The sequence below is a fragment of the Pongo abelii genome, chromosome 19, assembly GCF_028885655.2.
Source record: "Pongo abelii isolate AG06213 chromosome 19, NHGRI_mPonAbe1-v2.0_pri, whole genome shotgun sequence".
NCBI classification, from domain to species: domain Eukaryota; kingdom Metazoa; phylum Chordata; class Mammalia; order Primates; family Hominidae; genus Pongo; species Pongo abelii.
In genome coordinates, this window is record NC_072004.2 from 444,365 (window position 1) to 470,325 (window position 25,961).

The 25,961-nt window shown below is 45.5% G+C and overlaps 1 protein-coding gene and 1 pseudogene across 1 annotated transcript in view; both read right to left on the reverse strand.

Moving 5' to 3' along the window:
• VPS53 (VPS53 subunit of GARP complex) overlaps positions 1-25,961 on the reverse strand; it is a gene marked incomplete at its 5' end in the record, with an annotated part of 163,273 nt that overhangs the window by 104,499 nt on the left and 32,813 nt on the right. The window contains 2 exon segments of the mRNA NM_001133283.1: positions 737-852; positions 5,633-5,719. Coding sequence (NP_001126755.1) covers positions 737-852; positions 5,633-5,719 — 203 coding nt within the window.
• On the reverse strand, positions 871-5,028 carry LOC129050992 (small ribosomal subunit protein eS4, X isoform-like; annotated as a pseudogene).

Here is a 25,961-nt window from a genome sequence, read left to right on the forward strand (position 1 = left end):
GCCAAACGGAAAGCTACTTTATAAAAAGTAGATTGAAAAAAAAAAAGTGGTTTGAATGATTGAGTTCTGTCTCATAGGGTCTCTTCCATGACAGCACAACTCAGCCCAATGCAAGCAGGAAACCTGCCGAGGCAGAAGCAGCAGGGAGTGCAGATGGGCCCGTGTCACTCTGTCTGCCGGGAGCGAATATGGGCCCGAGTCACTCCGCCTGCCTGGAGCGAATATGGGCCCGCGTCACTCTGCCTGCCTGGAGTGAATATGGGCCCGTGTCACTCTGTCTGCCTGGAGTGAATATGGGCCCGCGTCACTCTGTCTGCCTGGAGTGAATATGGGCCCGCGTCACTCTGTCTGCCTGGAGTCAATATGGGCCCATGTCACTCTGTCTGCCGGGAGTGAATATGGGCCCGTGTCACTCTGTCTGCCTGGAGTCAATATGGGCCCGTGTCACTCTGTCTGCCTTGATGGTACAGAACCACAGCCTGAAGATGGGCCATATTCTTGGAGTCGTTCTGAAAGGCCTCTGGGGTCCCCTTCTGACTAGCTGCCAGTGTTTGTTAGGTTCTGAACACCAGAGGGCACAAAGCAAAAATGGTGAGCGAACACTTGAAGCCAATTTGCAGAAAGTGAGGCAGGATGGTGAGACTTTCCTGGCTGAGAAGTAAATAGGCCAACGACCCCATTTTCTCTATGTGATACATTTCCCATGGCCCCAGAAGAGAAAGTTGGCATTGCTTACTCGAGGGAGTCGACGCCTCCGGCCAGCATGTGCAGGTGGTTCAGTGTGGTGATGGAGGTGGTCAGGTGGCGTTTGGCGTGATCTAATTGCTTAATATCACGGGTGATTTCTTTCACCTAAACGTTGAAAAACCACAAGAAAGAAAGGAAGACGGTTAAGAAAGATGTAAAACGCTTCTGCAAGTAGCTCCGTAAGAAATGAATGCAGATGAAGCAGCGAAAAATCTCAGGTTAGCAAACATTCTCACAATACAAAATAAAAATAATTTCCAACCAGGCATTTAAAATTTAATGTGGCATCTCTTTGGACTTTACTCAGGGTTATAAAACCTTCAGTTGTGGGCATGAAATGAACTTTATTTTTCACCCCAAATGAAATGAGCCAAACAGCAATTCAGTATTGAGCACACAGGACAGAGGAACGCAAGCACAGCACCTTTCCTCCTGAACAAGGTGAGGAAAGTGTGCCTTCTGGTGCTGAAGCCGCTGGGCCGTACAAAACTCCTATCAGTCAGTACATGGTACTCAGACGGTCTTTACTAATGGAATGAGGGCCTGAGCTTCCAGCAAAGAAAAGACTTTCAAATCTCAAGAAGACTGAAATATAAGCCCTGTAACATACGCTTAACATGTAAGTTACTAGGAGGGCAGGAGCAGTCTTCAGGGAGTGAGAAGGCAATTTGGGGAGTAGGAGCCTGACAGTGTTGTTTCAGCAGGTCCAAGAGAAGAGAAGCTGTCTCTGGGAATGCAAGTATATTTCAGTCACCAGAAAAGCATATTCAATAGAGAAGTTGGAAAAATTCCCCAACTTTACTAACACCCAGGTGAAATCATCCACTGTGTTTCTTGACCCATGCTGACTAAGAAATTTTGATTTCGTTTTTTGTTTTTTTGTGTGTGTGTTTTTTATCATGCCACATTATTTTTAATTACATACAAAGATCTAACATGTCACCCACGGACCATTTCACCCGCTGCTCTGTTTGGCCGCCAGTCTCTTATCTCTCTCTTTGGCAATGGTGAGGCGGATACCCTTTCCTCGGGGAAGAGAAATCCATCGTTTGTTGCCCTTGCCAATAGTGAAAATGTTGGAAAATCAAGTATCAAAGCTGTTGCCACTGGTGTGTTTCACATGAACCACGTCAAAAGATCCCGGGTGCCTCTCTCTGTTGGGGATCACACCAACTCTTCCCAGGTGAGCGCCTCCAGTCACCATATACAGCTTGCCAGTGTCGAACGTGATGAAATCGGTCATTTTGCCAGTCTCCAAATCAATCTGAATGGTGTCATTCACCTTGATGAGGGGTCAGGGTAGCAGATGGTGCGAGCATCATGAGTCACCAGATGAGGGATTCCTTTTGTGCCCACAAAGATTTTTCTCACTTTGCACAACTTGTACTTGGCCTCCTCAGGTGTAATACGATGTACAGCAAAGCGGCCCTTGGTGTCACAGATCAGATGGAAATTCTCTCCTGTCTTGCCAATGCTGATGACACCCATGAACCCAGCAGGGTATGTTATATCAGTTCGGACCGTGCCATCGATCTTAATGAACCGCTGCATGCAAATCTTCTTAAGTCTGTTCCTTGGGAAAATGATGAGGGGGAGACACTCTCTCAACTTGTAGGGACTGGTGGACGGACGAGGAGCAAACACACCGGTCAATTTATCCAGCATCCAATGCTTTGGAGCTGCCACCCGCTTCAGATGCTTCTTGGCACCACAAGCCATGGCTGCGTTAGGCAAGGAAAAGAGGACCTCCGTCTTCCGGTGCACATAGCGAAAGTTTCTTAATAGCAATTTGGTTGCCCAGGTTCTGTGACACCTGGAAGGAAGGGAGTGCCCTGGATACAAAGTACAAACACTGTAGTCACTGGATAGATACATCCCACTGAAGTGAGAAACTCAGCCGTGAGTTCATGGGTAGATACATCCCACTAAAGTGAGAAACTCAGCCGTCAGTTCGTGGATAGATACATCCCACTAAAATAAGAAACTCGGCGGGGAGTTCGTGGATAGATACATCCCACTAAAATAAGAAACTCGGCAGGGAGTTCATGGATAGATACATCCCATTAAAGTGAGAAACTCAGCCGGGAGTTCGTGGATAGATACATCCCACTAAAATAAGAAACTTGGTAGGGAGTTCGTGTGCCCTGCTCTTTCAGGGTCTGATCACCCTAGGTGAACTCATACAGGTTATGACCTGCACAGCTCAATTCCACACTCAACGATCCTGCAAGCCTCACCTGGATCTTAGCTATAAAAAGCCTCTTTCACGGGGACTTCCCCATCAAGCCTTCCTTCCTTCTATAACCCCCAAACAATCTCTGTTTCCACTGAATTAAAAAAAAAAAAAGTTTAAGACCACCACCACTTTACCAAATACTTAAATTTGGGGCAAAAATAAGAATAATAATAATAAATAAATCAGGAGTGGTATAAGCTAGATACAGAAGGCTGAAGATTGGCCCTGTAACCTGATCACCCACTTGCAACTCTGAAATCAGCATCCTTTTTCCTACAAAAAAATCTCTGTATGTCTTCCAGGGTTTTTCGCTTCAGTCTAACATAGTGGGTCTTTATTTTTTATTTTTATTTATTTATTTATTTTTTATTGGAAGTGGAGTCTCGCTCTCTTGCCCAGGCTGGAGTGCAGTGGTGCGATCTTGGCTCACTGCAGCCTCCACCTCCCAGGCAAGCAATTCTCTGCCTCAGCCTCCAGAGTACCTGGGATTACAGTTGTGCACCACGACGCCTGGTTAATTTTTGTATTTTTAGTAGAGACAGAGTTTCGCCATGTTGGCCAGGCTGGTCTTGAACTCCTGGCCTCAAGTGATCCCCCCTCCTTGGCCTCCCAAAGTGCTGGGATTACAGGCATGAGCCACCGCGCCCGGCCGCATCAGGGATCTTTAACCACTGTGTTCAAAGTCACAGTCATCTGTGACTCTTCCTGGTCCCTGCATCATTAAGTCATTAAGTCCTAAATATTCTCCCTCTGCTTCATCTCAAGAATCTATCCCTTCTCTCTATTCCTTGTTCAGGGCCTCACTGCTCTGCACTGCAGCTGACTGGTCTCTTTATTCCCAGGATCTCCCATCACTCCCCATCCCACAGCCTGTGTTTCTCTAGACAAACTGAACCGCTGATTTTTCCCTAAACAAAGCCGTGAATGGCAGGGCACGCCAAGGGTGCTCAGGTCAAACCTCCACGAGACCAGCTGCGCAACAGAATGCCCATGGTGGATTCGCCTCAACTGCTGCCCATGGGCAGCGAAAATGGGCAGAGCATGAAACGGGAGGTTGGAGAGTCAGACAGATCTAGGGCTGAACCCCAGCTCTACCACTCACCAACACTGCACCCTAGAACAACTTTCTCAGCCTCACTGAGTCTCAGTTTTCTCATCTATAAGATGGGTAATCACAAAGATAATAATGAACATAAAGCCTAGTTCACAAGGTTGTGGTGAGGGCTAAATTAGAGTGCTGATACAAAGGAGCCAGCGCACTGCTGGCACTGAAAGAGCTCAACAAAGATCACTTCTCCCCTCACTCCCACCTCTTCCTCCCTTCAGCACAACACTGTCCAGGAATGCAAACTGCTTTAAAATAAGACATCTCATAACTTGGGAGTAAACTGTCACTGCAAACCCCCTCGGATGGAAGAGGAAGCATACTCTAGAACACAGATTAGCATCACAAAGATATCAACAAATGCAATCAACTCTAGCAAAAGCAGCATCGGATACTCTCGCTGATCATCACGCTTTGAGGGCCCCTGGGTGCTGCTGAGTGTGGTGCATCCTTGGGGAAGGACGAGGGCCCCTGGGTGCTGCTGGGTGTGGTGCATCCTTGGGGAAGGACCACAGAAATCCACGTCCCCAGGACTATGCTCAGTGCTCTTCATATGTTTAATTCTCACAACAACCCTGTGAGGCAAATGCCATTATTCTTATTTTACGGCTGGAAGAAACTGGAATTCTGAGACAATTGAGAGACAGGACATTATTGAGTCTGAATGTGAACCCAGGATCCAGCACTTCCCAGCGCTTCCCATGGAGGAGGGGAAGGTGAATGCTGGATTCTTGGTCTTCAGGGCAAGCTTCTGAGCACATCACCGGGGGACACCAATGCATCAAGGGAGAACTCAACCAAAACCACACACACGGATCACGGGTGGGGACATCCCTCCTCCCTCCATCCCTCCCTCCATCCGGCTCCAGGACCATTCTCAGTGTGCATCGAGCTACATACCGTCCATCTCGATGGAGAAATGCATGATACCAATACCAAGACATGTTAGAGAAAGGAAAATCCAAAATGACTAGGAAACTATTTTCAGAAAGGAGAAAAAAAAAAGTTGCAGTTGGATGCAGTGGCTCACACCTGTAATCCCAGCACTGTGGGAGGCTGAGGCAGGTGGATCATGAGGTCAGGAGATCGAGACCATCCTGGCCAACATGGTGAAACCCTTTCTCTACTAAAAATACAAACAATTAGCCAGGCGTGGTGGCAGGCGCCTGTAATCCCAGCTACTTCGGTGGCTGAGGCAGGGGAATCGCTCGAACCCGGGAGGCGGAGGTTGCAGCGAGCCAAGATCGCACCACTGCACTCCAGCCTGGCGACAGAGCAAGACCCCATCTCAAAAAAAAAAAAAAAAAAAAACCCAAAAAACAACAACAACAACAAAAGTTGCCTATTTAAAACCAGGGCTGCAAACACAGGGCAGCAGAGATGGTGAGTCACTGCTGACCAGCAGCTCCCCTTGAATTGATCTGAACGCATTCATGTGGTTGGCAGGAGGTGTCATTATTAGAAAAAGCTCATTATTAGAATGCCTAGATGAGAAGCTCACTTCCTCTTTTGGTGCAAAAGGTTAGGAAGAAACCAGAACTCACCATTTGCTCTGATTTTTCAGCTTTGTCTTTGATATCTTTGATTTTGCCAAAGAGTTGTTGGATAGCTTTCTGAGCCTCTTCAAGCGCCTAGAGTAAGAGAAATACATGAAAAACAAAAAGCGGCTCGAGACAGCACCAGTCACTAACTGTAATCAATGCTAGGCACAAAAGAAATTTCCATGAAGCTCTCCTGATTCATTGTACTTACGCCAACAATTTTTATGGACCAAAATAGTAGAGACCTATAGAGTCCAGTATCTGCAAACAGGCAAACACTCGGGACTCTTACCAATGTTCCTCACAAAGTTGCAACTTAAAACTAAATGATTCCCCTCTATCTCAGTCATTACTGTACATGTTATTGATAACAGCAAATAGGACAAGTAGATCTCTGTGTGTGGGTGTATGCAAAGCCTCACACAGAGGGACAGGGGTAGCTCTAAATTGGGGCGAGGGAAAGCTCTGGACTTGGAAGTTCCAGCTTGTGCATTCAAAAAAACCTGAACCATGAATGGGGACTCCAGAACTGTAATAAATCTTAAAGACTTTCATAGTAAGCCATTTGAAAACCAATGAAATGCGCTTAGAAAGGAACACTGGGCCGGGCGCAGTGGCTCACGCCTGTAATCCCAGCACTTTGGGAGGCCGAGGCGGGTGGATCACGAGGTCAGGAGATCGAGACCATCCTGGCTAACATGGTGAAACCCTGTCTCTACTAAAAATACAAAAAATTAGCCGGGCATGGTGGCACGCACCTGTAGTCCCAGCTACTTGGGAGGCTGAGGCAGAAGAATTGCTTGAACCCAGGAGGCAGAGCTTGCAGTGAGCCGAGATCACGCCACTGCACTCCAGCCTGGGCGACAGAGTGAGACTCCGTCTCAAAAAAAAGAAAGAAAGAAAGAAAGGAACGCTGAAAGTTAACGGTGGCTCACACCTGTAATCCCAGCACTTCAGAGGCTGAGGCAGGAGGATTACTTAAGCCCAGGAGTTCAAGACTAGCCTGGGAAACATGGTGAGACTCGGTCTCTGCAAAAAAAAAAAGTTAGCCAGGCACGATGGCGCACACCGGTAGTCTCAGCTACTCGGGAGGCTGAGGTGAGAAGATTACTTGAGCCTGGGAGGTCAAGGCTGCAGTGAACTGTGATCATGCTACTGCACTCCAGCCTGGTGACTGAGCGAGACCTTGTCTCAAAAAACAAGCAAAAAGCTAATGGTGAGCCCAGTATTTCCGCTGAAATAAAAACCCGCAAAGATGGATGCTGCATAATAAAAGTATTACAACACGGCTGCAGCTTCTGCCAGGAGGGCAAGCAACATGAGGGCAGTTGTGAGACATGGAGACCAGAAAGTGCCTGTGAGTGTCAGCAGGCCACAGACGTGGAGACCACATGCACTGGACCGTCCATGACTAAAGACTACCTACACCTAAAGTTCCTGTGAGTGCCAGCAGCCCACAGACATGTATAGACCATACGCACTGGACCATCCGTGACTAAAGACTGCCTACAGCTAACGTGTCTGTGAGCGTGTCAGCAGGCCATGGACGTGTATAGACCATATGCACTGGACTGTCCGTGACTAAAGACTATGAATTCCTGAGGCAGTTATAGTACTAGGCACGAGTCAGCATCTCCTTAATTCACTCCTTCAATCACTCAATGAGTATTTACTGAATGCCTCCCATATACCAGGCATGATTCTAGGCATTGGGAATCCAATGGTAAACCAGGCAGTATGGTCTCTCTCTCTGTCCTCAAGGAATGAACTTACTTTGAGAAGTAAGTAAGGGGGAGGAGATCCTGGAAAAACAACAAAATAAAGAAACAAGATAATTCCTAAGTGTGACAGGTGTGGTGAAAGACTTATGCAGAGTGATGAGAATAAGGGAGATGGTGGTAACGGAAGGTCTCCTGAGAAAGGGCACATGAATTGGGACCTGCAGGATGAGGAGGTTCAGAATTTGTAGATTTGGAGTAAGAGGATTTTTTTTTTTTGAGATGGAGTCTCGCTCTGTTGCCCAGGCTAGAGTGCAGTGGCACAATCTCGGCTCACTGCAACCTCTGCCTCCTGGGTTCAAGCAATTCTCCTGCCTCAGCCTCCCGAGTAGCTGGGACTACAGGCACCTGCTACCACACCCGGCTAATTTTTTGTATTTTTAGTAGAGACAGGGTTTCACCATGTTAGCCAGGATGGTCTCGATCTCCTGACCTCGTGATCTGCCCGCCTCGGCCTCCCAAAGTGCTGGGATTACAGGTGTGAGCCACCGCGCCCGGCCTGAAGTAAGAGGATTTTAAGCAGAGAGAACAGCAAATGCAAAGACCCTGATAGAGAAAAGACCTCGGTGTTTTGGAGGTCCAAAAAGAAAGACAGTAGGTGGTAGTGTAATATTGCAGCAGGAAGTGTCTAGAAATAACCTGGAGAGGTAGGCAGGAGCCAGAGCACGGAGGGCCTCAAAGCATGAGGATTCTGGTCTAAGTGCAAATGAGAAGCCAATGAAGGGTTTTAAACAAGGGACAGATGTATGGCTTACTTGTATAAAAGACTGTCCTGGCTGCTATGTGGCAAAGGGGCTGTGCAGGGGCAGGAGGGAAAGCAGGAGTGAAAGGCCTGTGAGAAGTTGCTGCAGTGTCCACATGAGACGGTGGAGGCCTAGACGAGGCAGCCGGTGCTGACAGGAAGACGCCGAGTGATTCAGGGTTTCCAGGAAGGTACAATGCATAGGACTCACTGATGGACTGTGTGTGGGTGATGAGGGAGAGGGAAGAACCAAGGATGACGCCCGGGTTTGGTTTGAAAAGCCAGGAATGCAGGAGGAGGACGGGCTCGACAGGCAGGTGTGTGTGGTGGTGGCGAGGCTGGAAGTGAAGAGTCCCATCTGCAATACGTTAAGGGTGCCTGTGCTACGGCTGGAATGGTGCATACGGCTGGAATGCATCCCCAAAGTTCATGTGTTGGAAACATAATCCCCAATGCAATGGTGTTGGGGCCTTTACGAGGTGACCAGGTCATGAGGGGTTTGCCCTCATAAACGAATGAATGGCATTATCTCGGGAGTGGGTTCTTGATAAAAGGATCTGTTCAGCCACTTTCTCGTGCAGGTACACACTTTCTTGCCTTCCACCTCTGCCATGGGACGACACGGTGAGAAGGCCCTCGCCGCGGGATGATGCGGTAAGAAGCCCTTGCCAGATGTGGGCCCCTTGATCTTGGACTTCCCAGCCTCCAGAATTATAAGAAAGAAATCTCTTTTCTTCATAAATGATTCAGTCTGTACTATTCTGTTACAGTAACATAAAACAGACTAAGAAAACTGGTATCAAGAAGTGGGCTATTGCTATAGCAAATACCTGAAAACATGGCTTTGGAACTGGGTGATGGACAGATGTGGAACAGTTTTGAAGTGAAGGCTGGAAGAAGCCTGTATTGCTGTGAACAGAGTGCTAAGGGGGATTCTGCTAAGGGCTCAGAAGAAAAGCAGAAATGTACAGAAAGTCTGGAACTTCTTAGAAATTACTTCGTGGTTGTGACCGGAGTGTTGGTAGAAATACAGACAGTAGGCTGGGCGTGGTGGCTCACACCTGTCATCCCAGTACTTTGGGAGGCCGAGGAGGGTGGATCACCTGAGGTCAGGAGTTCAAGACTGCCTGGCCAACATGGTGAAACCCTGTCTCTACTAAAAATACAAAAATTAGATGGGCGTGGTGGTGGGTGCCTGTAATCCCAGCTACTCGGGAGGCTGAGGCAGGAGAATCACTTAAACCCAGGAGGCAGAGGTTGCAGTGAGCTGAGATAGCACCACCGCACTCCAACCTGGGTAATAAGAGCAAAAATCTGTCCCCACCAAAAAAAAGATAGCTTATTTGAGATCAACTAGAGACATTAAGTTGGACATAAGATTCTGGAGCTTGGAAGAGAGGTGATAGGTTGGGATTTAAATTCAGAAGCCATTACTTTAGAGATGATATGTAAGTCTGTAAGATTAGAAGAAGTCACCTAGGAAGAGAGAATAGACAAAAGAAGAGAAGACGGCACAGGGCTGACCCTTGGGCATGCCAATATTCAGAAGTCTAACATAAAAAAAAGCAGAGATGCCGAGAAAAACCACCAGTGACATGAGAAAAAATCAGGTACAATGGGTGTTACAGAAGCCAAACAGAAGTGTTTGAAGGAGGAGGAAAGAGTGATTGTGCCTTCTGTTGTTAAACACTCATATAAGCGGCCGGGCGCAGTGGCTCAGGCCTATAATCCCAGCACTTTGGGAGGCCAAGGCGGGCAGATCACCTGAGGTCGGGAGTTCAAGACCAGTCTGACCAATATGATGAAACCCTGTCTCTACTCAAAATACAAAAATTAGCCAGGTGTGGTGGCGGGCGCCTGTAATCCCAGCTACTTGGGAGGCTGAGACAGGATAATCGCGTGAACCCAGGAGGCAGAGGCTGCAGTGAGCCGAGATCGTGCCATTGCACTCCAGCCTGGGCAACAAGAACAAAACTCCATCTCAAAACAACAACAACAACAACAAAAAACTCATGTGGATCATGAGGTCAAGAGTTTGTGACCAGCCTGACCAACACGGTGAAACCCCATCTCTACTAAAAATACAAAAATTAGCCAGGCGTGGTGGTGTGCACCTGTAATCCCAGCTACCCAGGAGGCTGAGGCAGGAGAATTGCTTGAATCCAGGAAACGGAAGCTGCAGTGAGCTGAGATGGTGCCATTGCACTCCAGCCTGGGCAACAGAGCGAGACTCCATCTCACAAAAAAAAATGAAGACAGCTGCTACTGATTTTGACAACAGGGAAGTTGTTGGTGACCCTGACAAGAGCAGTCTCAATGCAGTCAAGGGGATGGACAGCAATGACACGATGATCACAGAGCAGGCCACAAATGATGGCCTGTGGGCTGAAGCCAGTCTGCCACGTCTGCCACCTGTTTTTGTAAAGAATGTGTTTTTGGAACACAACCAAACTCATTTGTTTAAGTATTGTTTATGGGGACTTTTGCCACACAATGGCAGAGATAAATAGTTACAACAGAGACCATATGGTCAGTAAAGGCTAAAATATTTACTATCTAGCCCTTAACAGAAAGCTTGCTGACCCTCGTATAGACACTTTTTTTTCAAGAAGTTTTTGCTATGAGAAAGGAAGAAAAATAGGGCAACAGATGGGGTAAAGGGAGTAATTTTTAAAGATGAGAAATGCTTGCATACGTCTGCTTGGGAATGATTTAGCAGGAGAGAAATTTATTTGGGGGGGCAATGGGTTAATTACAGAAGAGGACTTTTTTAAACACAATGTTCTTGAATTGTTTAGTGCAGGGGACCCCAAGCCCTGGGCCGTGGGGCCAGTACCAGTTCGTGGCCTGTTAGGAACTGGGCCGCACAGCAGGAGGCGAGCGGCAGGCAAGTGAGTGAGCATGACCTTCTGAGCTCCCCCTCCTCAGATCAGCAGCGGCATTAGATTCTCATAGGAGCGCAAACCCTACTGTGAGCTGCACATGTGAGGGATCTAGGTTGCAAGCTCCTTAACAGAATCTAACTAATGCCTGATTATCTGAGGTAGAACAGCTTCATCCTGAAACCATGTCCCCCTCCCTGGTCCATGGAAAAACTGTCTTCCAAAAAACTGCTCCCTGGTGCCAAAAAGGTTGGGGACCACTGGTTTAGTGTATGAGTATTAGCCAGTTAGCAGGGTTATAAGTATCCTTTAGAATGGGGACCAAGGATATGAACAGCATTCCTATAGAGCCCATAGCTAAGCCAATCATCCATTTGGTTTACCGGGGACACGTTGCATTTATGATTCAGTATAATTATTAATAGCTCCCTCTCCTTCTCAAAGTGACTCTGGTGATAAATCACATGGTCACCTCACCTACAGCATCTAAGGCTACAGCACAGTGGGACCTTGACAAATATCGCCCACTGATTAAAAGTATCATGGTGCACCTGTAAGAGTGCTGGTGCTGAGGCTACCGCTCTGAATAAGTGCACTTATAACCATTCCTCTAACTTCAGGCCCAACCATGAGCAGTGGTTCAAAGTCACAGCTTCATGCTTTCTGTAAGTATTCTCTATTTGGCTTACACAGAGTCTAATGTCCAAGATGCTACATGGGATGAGTAAATTCTAAAAAAGGTTGAATCGTGGAGTAAAAAGTGCGACAGAGGCCTCTGTAGGCAACTGACCACTAGAAAGGACCAATCTTCTTGGACACAGCTCACATGGGATTCTGTGATACCGCAGGTCATGTCATGTTACGGTGACATGCTAACGGGATCACAGCTACTGCGTTCTAGCCAAACACCCTAAAACATACAACATGCAGCTAAGAAAGGCAAAAAAGGGGCTAAGTTGTACACTTAGGTCTCACATATGAAGAAGTCTGCATGATCCTATCTCAGAGAAAGGGTTTCTATCCCTTTCTCTCTTACATTAAACCTGGCATCCTACCAGAACTGTCTCTGCTGAAGGTATTGCTTTTTTCTTCCAGCAAACAAATAAGACTCACACAATCTTACATGTCACAGTCTCCAAGATAGATAAACTATCTGCCAGACTTTTTTTCTGGCTGGAATACTTTTGCTTGTTTTAATAAGGTACTAAAGTTGGGGAAATTTACTATAATTCATTTTGCAGAGTTTAAAAACTCCTCTGAAGCACTGGCACTATCAGGCAAGTCCATTCTCAACACATACCCTAATATTTGACATCTAACCCCTGATCATGAGTCATATAGAAAGAAGATTGTTTTGCAACTGGAAGAATCATAGGACCTACAAGAAGTTAAGGTTTTTTAACAAACACAAAAATACCTTCACTACCTGGCTAATCAGAAATGTGCTGAAAGAATGACTCTGGCACTGTCCCTAGACACTTTTTAAAATAAAAACGTGGTTGGCCGGCGGGGGCAGTAGCTCACACCTATAATCGCAGCACGCTGTGAGGCTGAGGGTGGACTACTTGAGGCCAGGAGTTCAAGACCAGTCTGACCAACATGGCAAAACCCCATCTCTACTAAAAATACTAAAAAAATTAGCTGTGTGTGCTAGTACATGCCTACAGTTCCAGCTACTCAGGAGGCTGAGGCACGAGAATCACGTGAGCCCAGGAGGTGGAGGTTGCAGTGAGCCAAGATTGCGCCACTGCACTCCAGCCTGGGTGACAGAAATAGACTCTGTCTCAAAAAAAAAAAAAAAAAAAAAAAAAAAAGTAGGCCAGGTGCAATGGCTCGTGCCTGTAATCCCAGCACTTTGGGAGGCTGAGGCAGGTGGATCATGAGGTCAAGAGATCAAGACCATCCTGCCCAACATGGTGAAACCCCATCTCTACTAAAAATACAAAAATTAGCTGGGTGTGGTGGCGAGTGCCTGTAATCCCAGCTACTTGGGAGGCTGAGGCAGGAGAATCACTTGAACCAGGGAGTCGGAGGTTGCAGTGAGCTGAGATCGTGCCATCACACTCCAGCCTGGTGACAGAGCGAGACTCCATCAAAAATAAAAAAAAGTAATAATAAAAAAATTAAAAGGTGGCTACTTTCCATTCCAAGCTTATGCGAAATAAAAACAGAACTAATCACTCCCAAAAATGTCTGCATTTAATCTACCCCACTAGCGTTTCTGAATGGAGCACTGGAGCTACAGCCTACATCTAAAGGTGTTATAAAGCAGCGACTGTCGTGGCCCTTTTTAGGACTCAAATTCTATACACACACAGCCTGCATCCTAAAGTGTTATAAAGCAGCGACTGTGTTTAATCTGCCACTACTACAGTTTCTGAACTGAGCACCGGAGCCACAGCCTGTATCTGACAGTGTTATAAAACGGCGACTGTGTTTAATCTGCCCCTATTGGAGTTTCTGAACTGAGCACTGGAGCCACAGCCTGTATCTGACGGTGTCATAAAGCGGCAACTGTGTTTAATCTGCCCCCATTCGAGTTTCTGAACTGAGCACTGGAGCCACAGCCTGTATCTCACAGTGTTATAAAGCGGCAACTGCGTTTAATCTGCCCCTACTGGAGTTTCTGACCTGAGCACTAGTGAACTGAGCACTGGAGCCACAGCCTGTATCTGACGGTGTTATAAAGCAGCAACTGCATTTAATCTGTCCCCACTCAAGTTTCTGAACTGAGCAGTGGTGAACTGGGCACTGGAGCCACAGCCTGTATCTGACAATATTATAAAGCGGCGACTGCCGTGGTCCTCTTTTAAGACTCAAATTCTGTAAACGAGATGAAAAGCAACCCACTGAATTAGCCTAGAAGGCTCAGCAAAACCAATTCCAGCATCTTTGTGTTTCTGTGCATCCTAATTGTAACCACTACTCTGAATTTTCCTTGCCTCCTGGAGGAGACTCTGAGCAGGCTCTTAAAGCCACAGGAGGTCATGTGTGGAAGATAAGGAGTGTGGAACCTGACACAGACTCTACTGCTTTCTTCTTTCTCTTTTTCCTTTTTTTGCAGAACTGTTGTCTGCCACCTTAGTAGATAGAGGGGCTCTGATTCATTGGCAATGCCTTAAGAAATAAGCATCCCTCTGGCTCTCAGGTGCATCTAATTTTGCAGTTTGTGCCATCAGAGAATCATGCTGCCTTCATCCTGTGAGTCCACAGGCAGCCTTTCAGAGATTTTAAACCGAGATCCCCTTTGTGGCCACTGCAGGATGGAGGAAAGGCTGTTCATTTTCCAAAGAGCTGGTATGGCTTTAGACTGTTCTGTGAAAAAATAAGGTGCTATTATTCAAGGTTACTGGGGAGAAAATTAGATTTTTGCACTATTTTGCTACCATTTCTGTTTTCCAACTTGACATCTATCTGCTGGTTCCCTTTTCTATTATATGGAAAAGCAACATGCTGGGCCAGGTGCAGTGCCTCACGCCTGTAATCCCAGCACTTTCGGAGGCCGAGGCAGGCAAATCATCTAAGGTCAGGAGTTCGAGACCAGCCTAGCCAACACGGTGAAACCCCGTCTCTTCTAAAAATACAAAAATTAGCCAGCCATCATGGCACGCACCTGTAATCCCAGCTACTGGGGAGGTGAGGCAGGATAATCGCCTGCACCTAGGAGGTGGAGGTTGCAGTGAGCCAAGATTGTGCCACTGCACTCCAGCCTGGGCAACAGAGTGAGACTAAGAAAGAAAAGAAAAGAAAAGAAAGGAAAGAAGAAAGGAAAAGGAAAAGGGAAGGGAAGGGAAGGGAGAAAAAGAAGGAAGGAAGGGAGGGAGGGAGGAAAAAGAAAAAAGAAAAGAAAGAGAAAGGAAAGAAAGAGAAAAGAAAGAGAAAAAGAAAGAAAGAAAGAAGGAAAGAAAAGAAAGAAGAGAGAAAGAGGGAAGGAGGGAGGAAGCAACATGCCGTACGAGTTAAAAGCAAGGGATTTTGAACTAGCAGACTGGGATTCAAATCTTGGCTCTGCCAGTTACTGTGTGATTTCTGTCCAGCCTCTTATCCTCTAGGAAGGAGTTTCATAATTTCCAGAATGAAAATTCTATCAGCTACCTGAAAGGTAGTAAGGAATATGAGAGTAGAAAATATCTTTGGAATCGTTTACCCAACACTCTTCCCCTCAGCATGCGAAGTCTTCCTTTTACCGTGTTACTACAGAGTGCTGTCCAAGAGCTGACCGGGCCCTCATTGGACCAGTTTTCCCACGACTTTTTTTTTTGAGATGGAGTCATGCTTCGTCGTGGCATGATCTCGGCTCACTGCAACGTCCGCCTCCTGGGTTCAAGCGACTCTCCTGCCTCAGCCTCCCGAGTAGCTGGGATTACAGGCACCCGCCACCACACCCAGCTAATTTTTGTATTTTTAGTAGAGACGGGGTTTCACCATGTTGGCCAGGATGGTCTCGATCTCCTGACCTCGTGATCTGCTCACCTCGGCCTCCCAACATGCTGGGATTACAGGCGTGAGCCACCAGAATTAGAATTGGGAAAAAGAGTTTGTCTCTCGCGGGTGGTGAAACTGAGTTAGAGAGCAGCTAGGTTCCCCAGGAAGGGGAGGAGGCTGGACTACAGGTAGAGATGATGAGGCCAACACACACACACACACAGACACTGAGCGTTACTCCAGTCTTTGGCTTCAGCTGTTTGACAAGCCCAGCTGAGACGCTATTCTTCTGGCAGTCACACTTGTTGAACTTCTTCAAACCAGACATAACAGGATCCTTCCAAATAATCCCCCTTTTGCCTAAACCCGTTTGAATTGGGATTTTTGTCTTCTGCAACCAAGAGAGTCTTGAATGAGTTTATAAAGCACTCAGCTCACAGGAAGTGCTCACTTAATGGCAACTATTAGTATTCCCACATCTCCCAGATGGAGTAGGATATTTCAGATGAGACTACCCTCTAAGAATCAAAGGTTGTTACTCATCTTTTAGAGCTTTGTAAATAAGATGGCTAAGTTCAGCATCTGCAGGCGGACTCAAAGAACGGCTCATGGATTAAGAGGATGGAATCTTTGAACCATGCTGAAAATGAGACATTCTCCAGAAAAAAACTGAAGTCTTTTGTTCATTCATTCAATTAAAAAGTGAGTGCCTATTACATGTACTGTGCTAGATACTGAGAAAAAAAGATCACTAGCTAGGGGATGTGTCTTTAAAGGGCTTGTAAGGAATACATGTCTGAATTATAAACAAAATGATACAAAGAGCGATGAATAAAGAATGGCAGCGGCCGGGCACGGTGGCTCAAGCCTGTAATCCCAGCACTGTGGGAGGCCGGGCGCAGGGGCTCACGCCTGTAATCCCAGCACTGTGGGAGGCCGGGCGTGGTGGCTCAAGCCTGTGATCCCAGCACTTTGGGAGGCTGAGGCAGGTGGATCACGAGGTCAGGAGATCGAGACCATCCTGGCTAACACGGTGAAACCCTGTCTCTACTAAAAATACAAAAAATTAGCCAGGCATGGTGGTGGGCGCCTGTAGTCCCAGCTACTCGGGAGACTGAGGCAGGAGAATGGCATGAACCCAGGAGGTGGAGCTTGCAGTGAGCCGAGATCGTGCCACTGCACTCCAGCCTGGGGCACAGAGCAAGATTCCGTCTCAAAAAAACAAAACAAAACAAAAAACAGCAGCATCATTTCAAAAGCCAGGGGGTCCTCCAGAGAGCAGAAACACGGATGAGTGCTACCACATCTGATAAGCCCTACACGGAAGCCCTTACCACATCCACTGAGGGTGGACACCAAGGGTTAAGTAGCCTCTATTTAGAGAAAGTCTCTTCTTTTGTTACTGCTGACAACCCTGGCACCACTGAGAGCTGCTGCTACAGAAACGAGGTATCCCCAGCTGAAACAGAGGTGCTTCAGCCAGCCTCAGCAATGGTAACAATGCAGCCCACTCCCCACGATGGTGCTCAACAGCAGCAGACGCTGCGGGACTCTCACAGCCACAGATGGCTGCACTCCTACAGCTCTTTGCTTCCCTACGCATCCAAAAACTCAACCAGGACCGCCCTGGTCAAATGCCAGATGGCGCCCATCAGATGAGAATCACTGATGTTTACACAAATTCCTCCACACCACTCAGGAACCTGAAGTATAAGAAGGCTTTATTTAAAGCACAGATTTCTTTCCAAGTTTGTGAACCAAAGACCAAAGGACTGTAAAGAGCAAAGGGAGTAATTCTCACCTTGTTTGTTAAAATGTTCTGTTCCATGTAAGTTACTTTTATTTATGATTTCTGCAAACCAGAGCCACTGCAAATGTGAACCAAAGAGCTCATTTTTATTGTTTTTAGGAGACAAGCCAGAAATTAAAATCACAAGACGAAGCTCAGAAACAAATTCAGCAGTGCCCAAATAAGACTAAACATTTACATTGTAAAGTTCTGATCTGTTATCACCCCTAACTTAAAACAAGTTAGCCCTGAAATAGCTGAGAGTGACGGATGCGTTCATGCAGCTTCCTTTGATGAAAGGTAACCCCGGAGGATGAGAGCATTTCAAGCAACACCTCCAAGTGGCAAAAGACAAGGAAACGTTTAAGCAAAAGTTTCTGCTGCATTTGCTGAATGAAAGGTAAAGAAATTCAATATTTTTGGAAATGGGGCACATTAAAAGGAACAACTTGTCCAAGTTTAACAAAGGACTTCTTTTCCCAAATAGCCAGGACTTCCAGTTGCCAAGTTCGAGGTTATCGACTTCATTCTAATTCCCCATATCTTACTATTACTTCTCATTTTAGTCACTTAATAACTCCATATCTTACTATTACTTCTCATTTTAGTCACTTAATAACTCTCATCTATATTGTAAGTCTTCATTCAGGAGAAAACATCCTTTTGCAGTGACATCTGGATGTTCCCTCAGCTGACTTTTTGAGACACTTTCTGTACCAAATGCCCTTCAGGCTGTGAGGATTCATCTGCGTGATTTGTCTCTCTTCCTGGTTCACTTACTCTCTTCAGGGCCTCATTGGTGTCTGTATTTTCAGCAGCACAGGCGTGCAGAACACACAGAGTTCTCTTCAAGCTGGGGTTCTTCTCTCAGTCCGGTTTCTTCGTCATACTGAGGGGGACCAAGCTGGCTAATGAGGCCATGGTCACTGCCATTATTTGGATTTCCTTATGAATCAGCCTTCCAGGCTCCACAGCAAAACAAGTGGCTCCCAAATCTGCTTTTAAATGTTTGTCACTGTTTAAAGAGAATTTAGTATGGACAAGTATGCAGCATATTGCGAATGACAAAATCTGGATCTGTGATTCACTCGCTTCGTGTGACTTTGGGCACGTCACAGAACTGATGTGGGCCCATCTCTTCATCTGTAAAATGGGGAGAACAGCATCTACGTGGCCTAATTCACACATCTTTGTAAAGACGTGAATCGAGTAAATCAAGTAAAGTAATATATGCAACAATATTTTGCAAGGTAAACATTTATAGTGTAATAAAACATTAGCGTTACAGATCAAGACAAATGACTCAAAATGTTATGTTCTGCAAAAGCAACTCAAAATGTGTCTTTGCTTATAGTGAATGAATCAAGGACAGCTCAGCCTTGCAACAGTACATCCTTAATTATAGAGATCTGGAAAATTCCAGGGCTGACAAACGGTCCTAGAACCTGCCCACACGACACTAGTTACCAGAAATCTCTAAAGACTAGAATCTCTAAGTCTTCAATGAAAAAAAAGTCTAAATTTCTGACTTATTAGAAGTAGCACTTTGCCCAGCTGATAATTCTACCGTTATCACGGGAGGAGGAGTGGGCTGTCTGTCCCAACCGTTCCCTTGTGACTAGGAACAAGAAAAGCTCAAGTACAACAAGGAGACAGGAGTTAAGAATTCGGTCTAAGATGGGGTAAAGACCCCTCAAATACACCTTTTCTCCTGCTTTAAAGACAGTATTTGAATCATCAAACATACTTGGGGCCAGGTGCAATGGCTTACGCCTGTAATCACAACACTTTGGGAGGCAGAGGCAGGCGGATCACCTCAGGTTGGGTGTTCGAGACCAGCCTGGCCGACCTGGTGAAACCCCGTCTCTACCGAAAATACAAAAATTAGCCGGGTGTGGTGGTGGGCACCTGTAATCCCAGCTACTCAGGAGGCTGAGGCAGGAGACTCACTTGAACCCAGGAGGCGGAGGTTGCAGTGAGCTGAGATCACACCTCCATCCTGGGCGACAGGGCGAGACTCCCATCTCAAAAAAAAAAAAAAATTTACCTAGTAGTAAGTATATCTCCAGAAGAAATGCCCCCCTCCAAACTGGGGGTCATTATGAAAGTGGCACTAATATATTTTTGCCTAACATCCATATTCCAGGTATCACATACAATACCTAGAAATGAACACAGCATCTGTTCAGAGTCTACAATACAATACAGAAACAGAAATTAGAAACCCTGGCATGGGATCCAATAATATACGGAGGATGACAAGTTTCTGATGTATTTCAGAGCTTTAATCTAGATGACTACAAAACACCGAGCCAAAACGGATGTATTATCTTTGGTTTTGCGAAACTAATCTCCTTCCAGAGGAGACTCTGGAGTCCAAATTGGAGCAAAGGAAATTTTACAGTTATAGACTCTTGAAAATGGAGATTTACACATGGAAATGGTGACAGCACAACCACAGCACTGCATCTGGGCTCTTCTAAACACTGTTTCCGTGGAGGAAGAGGGAAGCAGGTTCCGTGGATGAAGAGGGAAGAGGAAAAAGGAGGCCAGGTTCTTCCATGAAGACAGAATTCCAAACCCATCCACTGTGCAAACATATCTCAGTGACTTCTTGCATCAAGGGCCTGAAATCCAGAAGGCTTTGCTCTGTTGGCAGTAATACCACAATTTTTCTAATGCACAGCCTCAAACTGAGGATGGAATTTTCCTTACACAATTTCTAACTACTAGCAATCAAAAGCAAGAGTGACCTGGGTACTAGCCAGAGCAGTTACAGCGGTGATGAACGGCATTTTCCTCGAGACGTAGAGTCTAGTTTAAACCTGTGACTGCCTCTAACATGGAAATAAGCAGATGGTGAGTTATGCTTGACCTTCTTTCTTGGCTCCTGAAGACTGCCAGTTTATATGGAGATGGCTCAGAAGAACCTGCCAGTTTATATGGAGATGGCTCAGAAGAACAATAAACTTCAGTGTTCTTTCTTGGCGCAGTATTTTCCTAAAACTATTTTCAATAATCATGTTGCAGAAAAGTGGGACTTGGCGTTTCTAAGGTCAGGAAGGAAACAGTCCAACTGCTGGACTAGTTAACTAAATAAAAGAAAAAATCGGGGTGGTTTTATTTTTGCGGGAGAGAACATCTCCATGAGTAGGCACTACATACAAAAGCTTAAGATTCTTGCTAATCAGAAACATGTTGTCTATATTAATTAAATGAAGACAAAATAGAACGCTTGTGTTAATGCACCTGAGTCTATGGAAAAAATGAATCTATGAAAGTTCAGAACAATATGGAAAAATGTTTCTAAAGAGATTAAATATTGTAATGATTAAAAATTACCATGTGACCCAGCAATTCCACTCCTAGGTACACGGCAAAAGGAACGGAAGCAGAAACTCAAACAGGTATTTGTATGCCAATATTCATAGCATCACTGTTCACAAAAGCCAAATTGTGGGAACAATCCAAGTGTCCATGGACAGATGAATGGATACACAATGTGGGAGAACCACACCACGGAATATTATTCAGCCGTGAAAGAGAAGAAAGTGCTGATACATGCTACAACATGGATGAATCCTGAAGACCACACAAGTGAAATACACCAGATACAAAGGGTCAAACATTGTAGAATTCCACTTATATTAATATAAAGTTCCCAGAATAGGCAAATTTATAGACACAGAAAGTAAAATAGAGGTTACAAGAGGCTGCGGAAAGTGGGCAGGCGAAGGAAGGACTTAATGGTTTTAATGTTTACAGAGTTTCTATTTGGGGTGACGAATAAATTTCAGAAATAGTGGTAGTGGTGGTTGTACATTATGAATGTAATTGATACCACTAATTATACACCTAAAAATGTTAAAATAATAAATTCTATATTATATATATATTTTACAAGGTTTAAAAAAAGTAATATCAAAAACCACTGAACAGTATACTTTAAATAGATGAATTATATGTGAATTATAGCTCACTAATGCTGTTAAAATATAGCTATATAAAAAAATTGAAAAAGGTTATATTTACTAAAATGAAATTTAATAAAATTTTTAAAAGCATCATCAATTACACCAAGCTAGTTGCCAAGAAAAAAAACCAGGCCAGGTGTGGTGGCTCACGCCTGTAATCCCAACATTTAAAAGGCTGAGGCAGGAGGGTCGCTTGAACCCAGGAGTTCAAGACCAGTCTGGGCAACACGGCAAAACCCCGATTCCACAAGAAATACAAAAAAATGAGCCAGGCGTGGTGGCGAGTGCCTGTAGTCCCAGCTACTCAGGAGGCTGAGGTGGGAGGATTACTTGAGCCTGGGAGGTCGAGGCTGCAGTGAGCCATGATTTTATCACTGCACTGAAGCCGAGGTGACACAGCGAGACTCTGACTCAAGAGAGAAAAAAAGCCAGGCCCGGTGGCTCACGCCTGAAATCCCAGCACTTTGAGAGGTCGAATGAGGCAGGCGGATTGCCTGAGGTTAGGAGTTTCAGACTAGCCTGGCCAACATAGCAAAACCCCGTCTCTACTAAAAATACAAAAAAATTAGCTGGACGTGGTGGCGGGTGCCTGTAGTTCCAGCTACTTGCGAGGCTGAGGCAGGAGAATCGCTTGAACCTGGGAGGCGGAGACTGCAGTGAGCCAAGATCAAGCCACTGCACTCCAGACTGGGTGACAGAGTGAGACTCTGTCTCAAAAAAACAAAAACAAAAAACCCATAAAAATAAAAACAATAAAAATTCTTTTTTATTTTTTTTGATACAGAGTCTCACTCTGTTGCCCAGGCTGGAGTGCAGTGGCGCAATCTCGGCTCAGTACAACCTCTGCCTCCTGGGCTCAAGCGATTCTCCTGTCTCAGCTTCCCGGGTAGCTGGGATTACAGGCATGTGCCACCACGCCCGGCTAAATTTTTTTTTTTCTTTTTTTTTGAGACAGAGTCTTGCTCTGTCGCCGGGGTAGAGTGCAGTGGCGCGATCTCGGCTCACTGCAAGCTCCACCTCCCGGGTTCACGCCATTCTCCTGCCTCAGCCTCCTGAGTAGCTGGGACTACAGGCGCCCGCCACCATGCGTGGCTAATTTTTTTGTATTTTTAGTAGAGACAGGGTTTCACCGTGTTAGCCAGGATGGTCTCGATCTCCTGACCTCGTGATCTGCCCGCCTCGGCCTCCTAAAGTGCAGGGATTACAGGCGTGAGCCACTGCGCCTGGTCATGTCCAGCTAAATTTTTGTATTTTTAGTAGAGACAGGGTTTCACCATGTTGGCCAGGCTGGTCTCGAACTCCTGACCTCAGGTGATCCACCTGCCTCAGCCTCCCAAAGTGCTGGGATGACAGACGTAAGCCACCGCGCCCCGCCATTAAAAATTCATTTTTAACACTCAGGAGATGTGGCCAAAGTGGCATTCAGAGAAAAGCCATACCTTTAAGCACTCTTCTTACATAACAAGAAGTAGAAGGAGCATAAAGACAACAGAGATGAAAGCAGTAAAATATAAAGGTATAGAGTAATGAACTGAAACAGGAGAAGAGGAGAACTGACAAATAAATCCAAGTGCAAGTCCTCTGAGAATGCCTAAAGAAATTCTGGCTGTTTTAATCTAGGATTGGAGGTGTGGGAGAGAGAAAACACAACATTAAGAATGAAAAGAGAGGCCGGACGCGGTGGCTCACGCCTGTAATCCCAGCACTTTGCGAGGCCGAGGCGGGCGGATCACGAGGTCAGGAGATCGAGACCATCCTGGCTAACACGGTGAAACCCCGTCTCTACTAAAAATACAAAAATTAGCCGGGCGTGGTGGTGGGCGCCTGTAGTCCCAGCTACTCAGGAGGCTGAGGCAGGAGAATCGCTTGAACCCGGGAGGCAGAGCTTGCAGCGAGCCAAGATTGCGCCACCGCACTCCAGCCCGAGTGACAGAGCGAGACTCCGTCTCAAAAAAACAAAACAAAACAAAAAGAATGGAAAGAGAATATAAACAGAGAATTGGAAAGGATGAATAAACTTAAACATCTGAGTAAAATTATTTTCAAGAACAAGGACTTACTAAAATCAACTCAAGAAGAAGTGGAAGACGTAACTATAATCACAGAAATAACAGAAAAGGCTGCCAAGAAACCAATCCCCCAAAAGGCACTTGACCTTGATAATGGGTCAATTGTTTCAAAGACTTCAGGGACTTCAGGGTATATTATCTACGGTCTGATGTCTCCGAAACAGTTTACCATTTAAATGGTCTCTGCGGTTGCTAAAAATGGGAAGCATCCCCAGTTGGTTTCATAAAGCTGACAAAGGCTGGGCGCGGTGGCTCAAGCCTGTCATCCCAGCACTTTGGGAGGCCGAGGCAGGTAGATCACCTGAGGTCAGGAGTTCGAGACCAATCTGGCCAACATGGTGAAACCCCGTCTCTACTACAAATACAAAAATTAGCCAGGTGTGGTGGCAGGCGCCCGTAATCCCAGCTACTCGGGAGGCCGAGGCAGGAGGATCGCTTGAACCCAGGAGGCGGAGGTTGCCGTGAGCCGAGATCGCACTACTGCACTCCAGCCTGGGTGACAAAGCAAGATTCCGTCTCAAAATAACAACAACAACAAAAACTGACATAAACCCGATCCAAAATCTAACAATGATAACCAAAAAGAAGAAAATTTTAAACTAATTTCATTTTTTAACATGAATCAAAATCCCAGATAAAAATACTAGACTTCAACAATATATTTAAAAGACAATACACGATGACCCAGCAGGCATTTAAGAAAGGTTAAATATTTTAAAAAGAAGGAAAAAAAAACTTAAGCAAATCAACAACATGAAAAAACCCCTATGACTATATTCAGTAGATGCTGAGAGGGCATGTGATAAAATCCAACGTCTATTTTCTGGCAAAAGTGCTTAGTGACCAAGATTGTGATGACCTCTCCTTAACAGTCAAAGAATCGAGAAACAAGACAACATTACACTGGGTATCAGCTCTGGGAGAGAAGGGTCTTTTTCTTTGTTCACTGTGCTTAATTCTCAATGCTTAAAATAGTGCCAACCACACAGAAGGCACTCGCTAAATATGTACGAGTGAGCAAATGTACAGATACACGACGTAAAGTGCCTGTCATTAAAATCAAGAACAAACTGCCTGCCATCCCCACTCTTACCTGATCCTAAAGAGCATTTCTAAAACTTTTTGACCTCAGAATCTCTTTATACCCTTGGAAATTTATAGAAAGGGTTTATGTAGGTTATATCTACTGACATATACCAATGTTGGAGATTAAAACTGAGAAGTTTAAATAAAAAATATGTATCTGTTAATTCATTTAAACATGACGATGATAAATATATTACGCTAGCATAAATTACATGTTTTTTGAAAAATAACTATATTTTCCCCCAGACAAAACAAAGTTTTTTTTTGTTTGTCTTTTGTTTTCTGTTTTGAGAGGAAATATCGCTCTGTTGCCCAGGCTGGCGTGCAGTGGTGCAATTTCGGCTCACCGCAACCTCAGCCTCCTGGGTTCAAGTTATTCTTCTGCCTCAGCCTCCCGAGTAGCTGGGACTATGGGTGCATGCCACCACACTCAGCTAATTTTTGTATTTTTAGTAGAGACATGGTTTCACCATATTGGCCAGGCTGGTCTCGAACTCCTGACCTCGTGATCTGCCTGCCTCAGCCTCCCAAAGTGCTGGGATTCCAGGCGTGAGCCACTGCGCCCGGCCTACAAAACAAATTTCTTGAGAAGCGTGGCACTGCTGGGGTGTCTCTGCAAAAATCTTTAGTGTCTGCTCTGATAAACACCAGCTGGACTCCCGTACAAGCTTCTGTATTGAATCTGTTGTGATATGTTGTTTTGGTTGAAAATATGAAGAAAATCTGGCTTCACATAGATATATGTAGTTAGAAAAGGAAGAAATACTTTAATACCCATCTCTTTGTCTATTTAGGCTGCTGTTAATATAACCAAATACTTTAAACTGGGCAAGTTCTAAACAACAGAAATTGTGAACAGTTCTAGAAGCTGGAAAGTCCAAGATGGAGGCACCGGGAGATCTGGTGCCTGGTGAGGGCCCTTTCCTCCCAGACGGCATCTTCCGTGTGTCCTCACATGGGGGAAGGGGCAAACGGCCATCCTTCAAAAGTCTTTTATGAGGACACTGATCTCACAGATGAGGGCAGACCCCTTGTGACTCAATCACCTCCCAAAGGCCCTGCTTCTAAATCCTGTCACAATAGGGATTAAGTTCCAACATAGGAATTGTGGGGGACACCAACATTCCTATGTTGTGACATGTTGTTTTGGTTGAAAATATGAAGAAAATCTGGCTTCACATAGATATATGTAATTAGAAAAGGAAGAAATATTTTAATACCCATTTCTTAGTCTATTCAGCTGCTATTCATAGAACAAAACACTTTAAACACAGCAGCCCTTTTCAGGTACTTGCTGATAAGCCTTTTTTAAACTACACTAAAACTCAAAAAGTGGTAGATTCTTGAGGATTAGCTGCAATGTGGAATTTGAAATTTCATTAATGAACTTGCCATACTAGGCTGCATTAAAACTCACTGAGCAGCTGTGCTTCTGCCTAGGATGCAGAAAGCCAGAAAGAGTGTTGCTCTTACACTAACAAGGAGGAAAAAGGAAACTAAAAACCACAACTTTTCTTGAACTAGCAGAGAGCTAAAGGCAGCCAAGCATCCTGAAATCCAAGAAGGAAGGTGCTCCCCCAGGAAAGA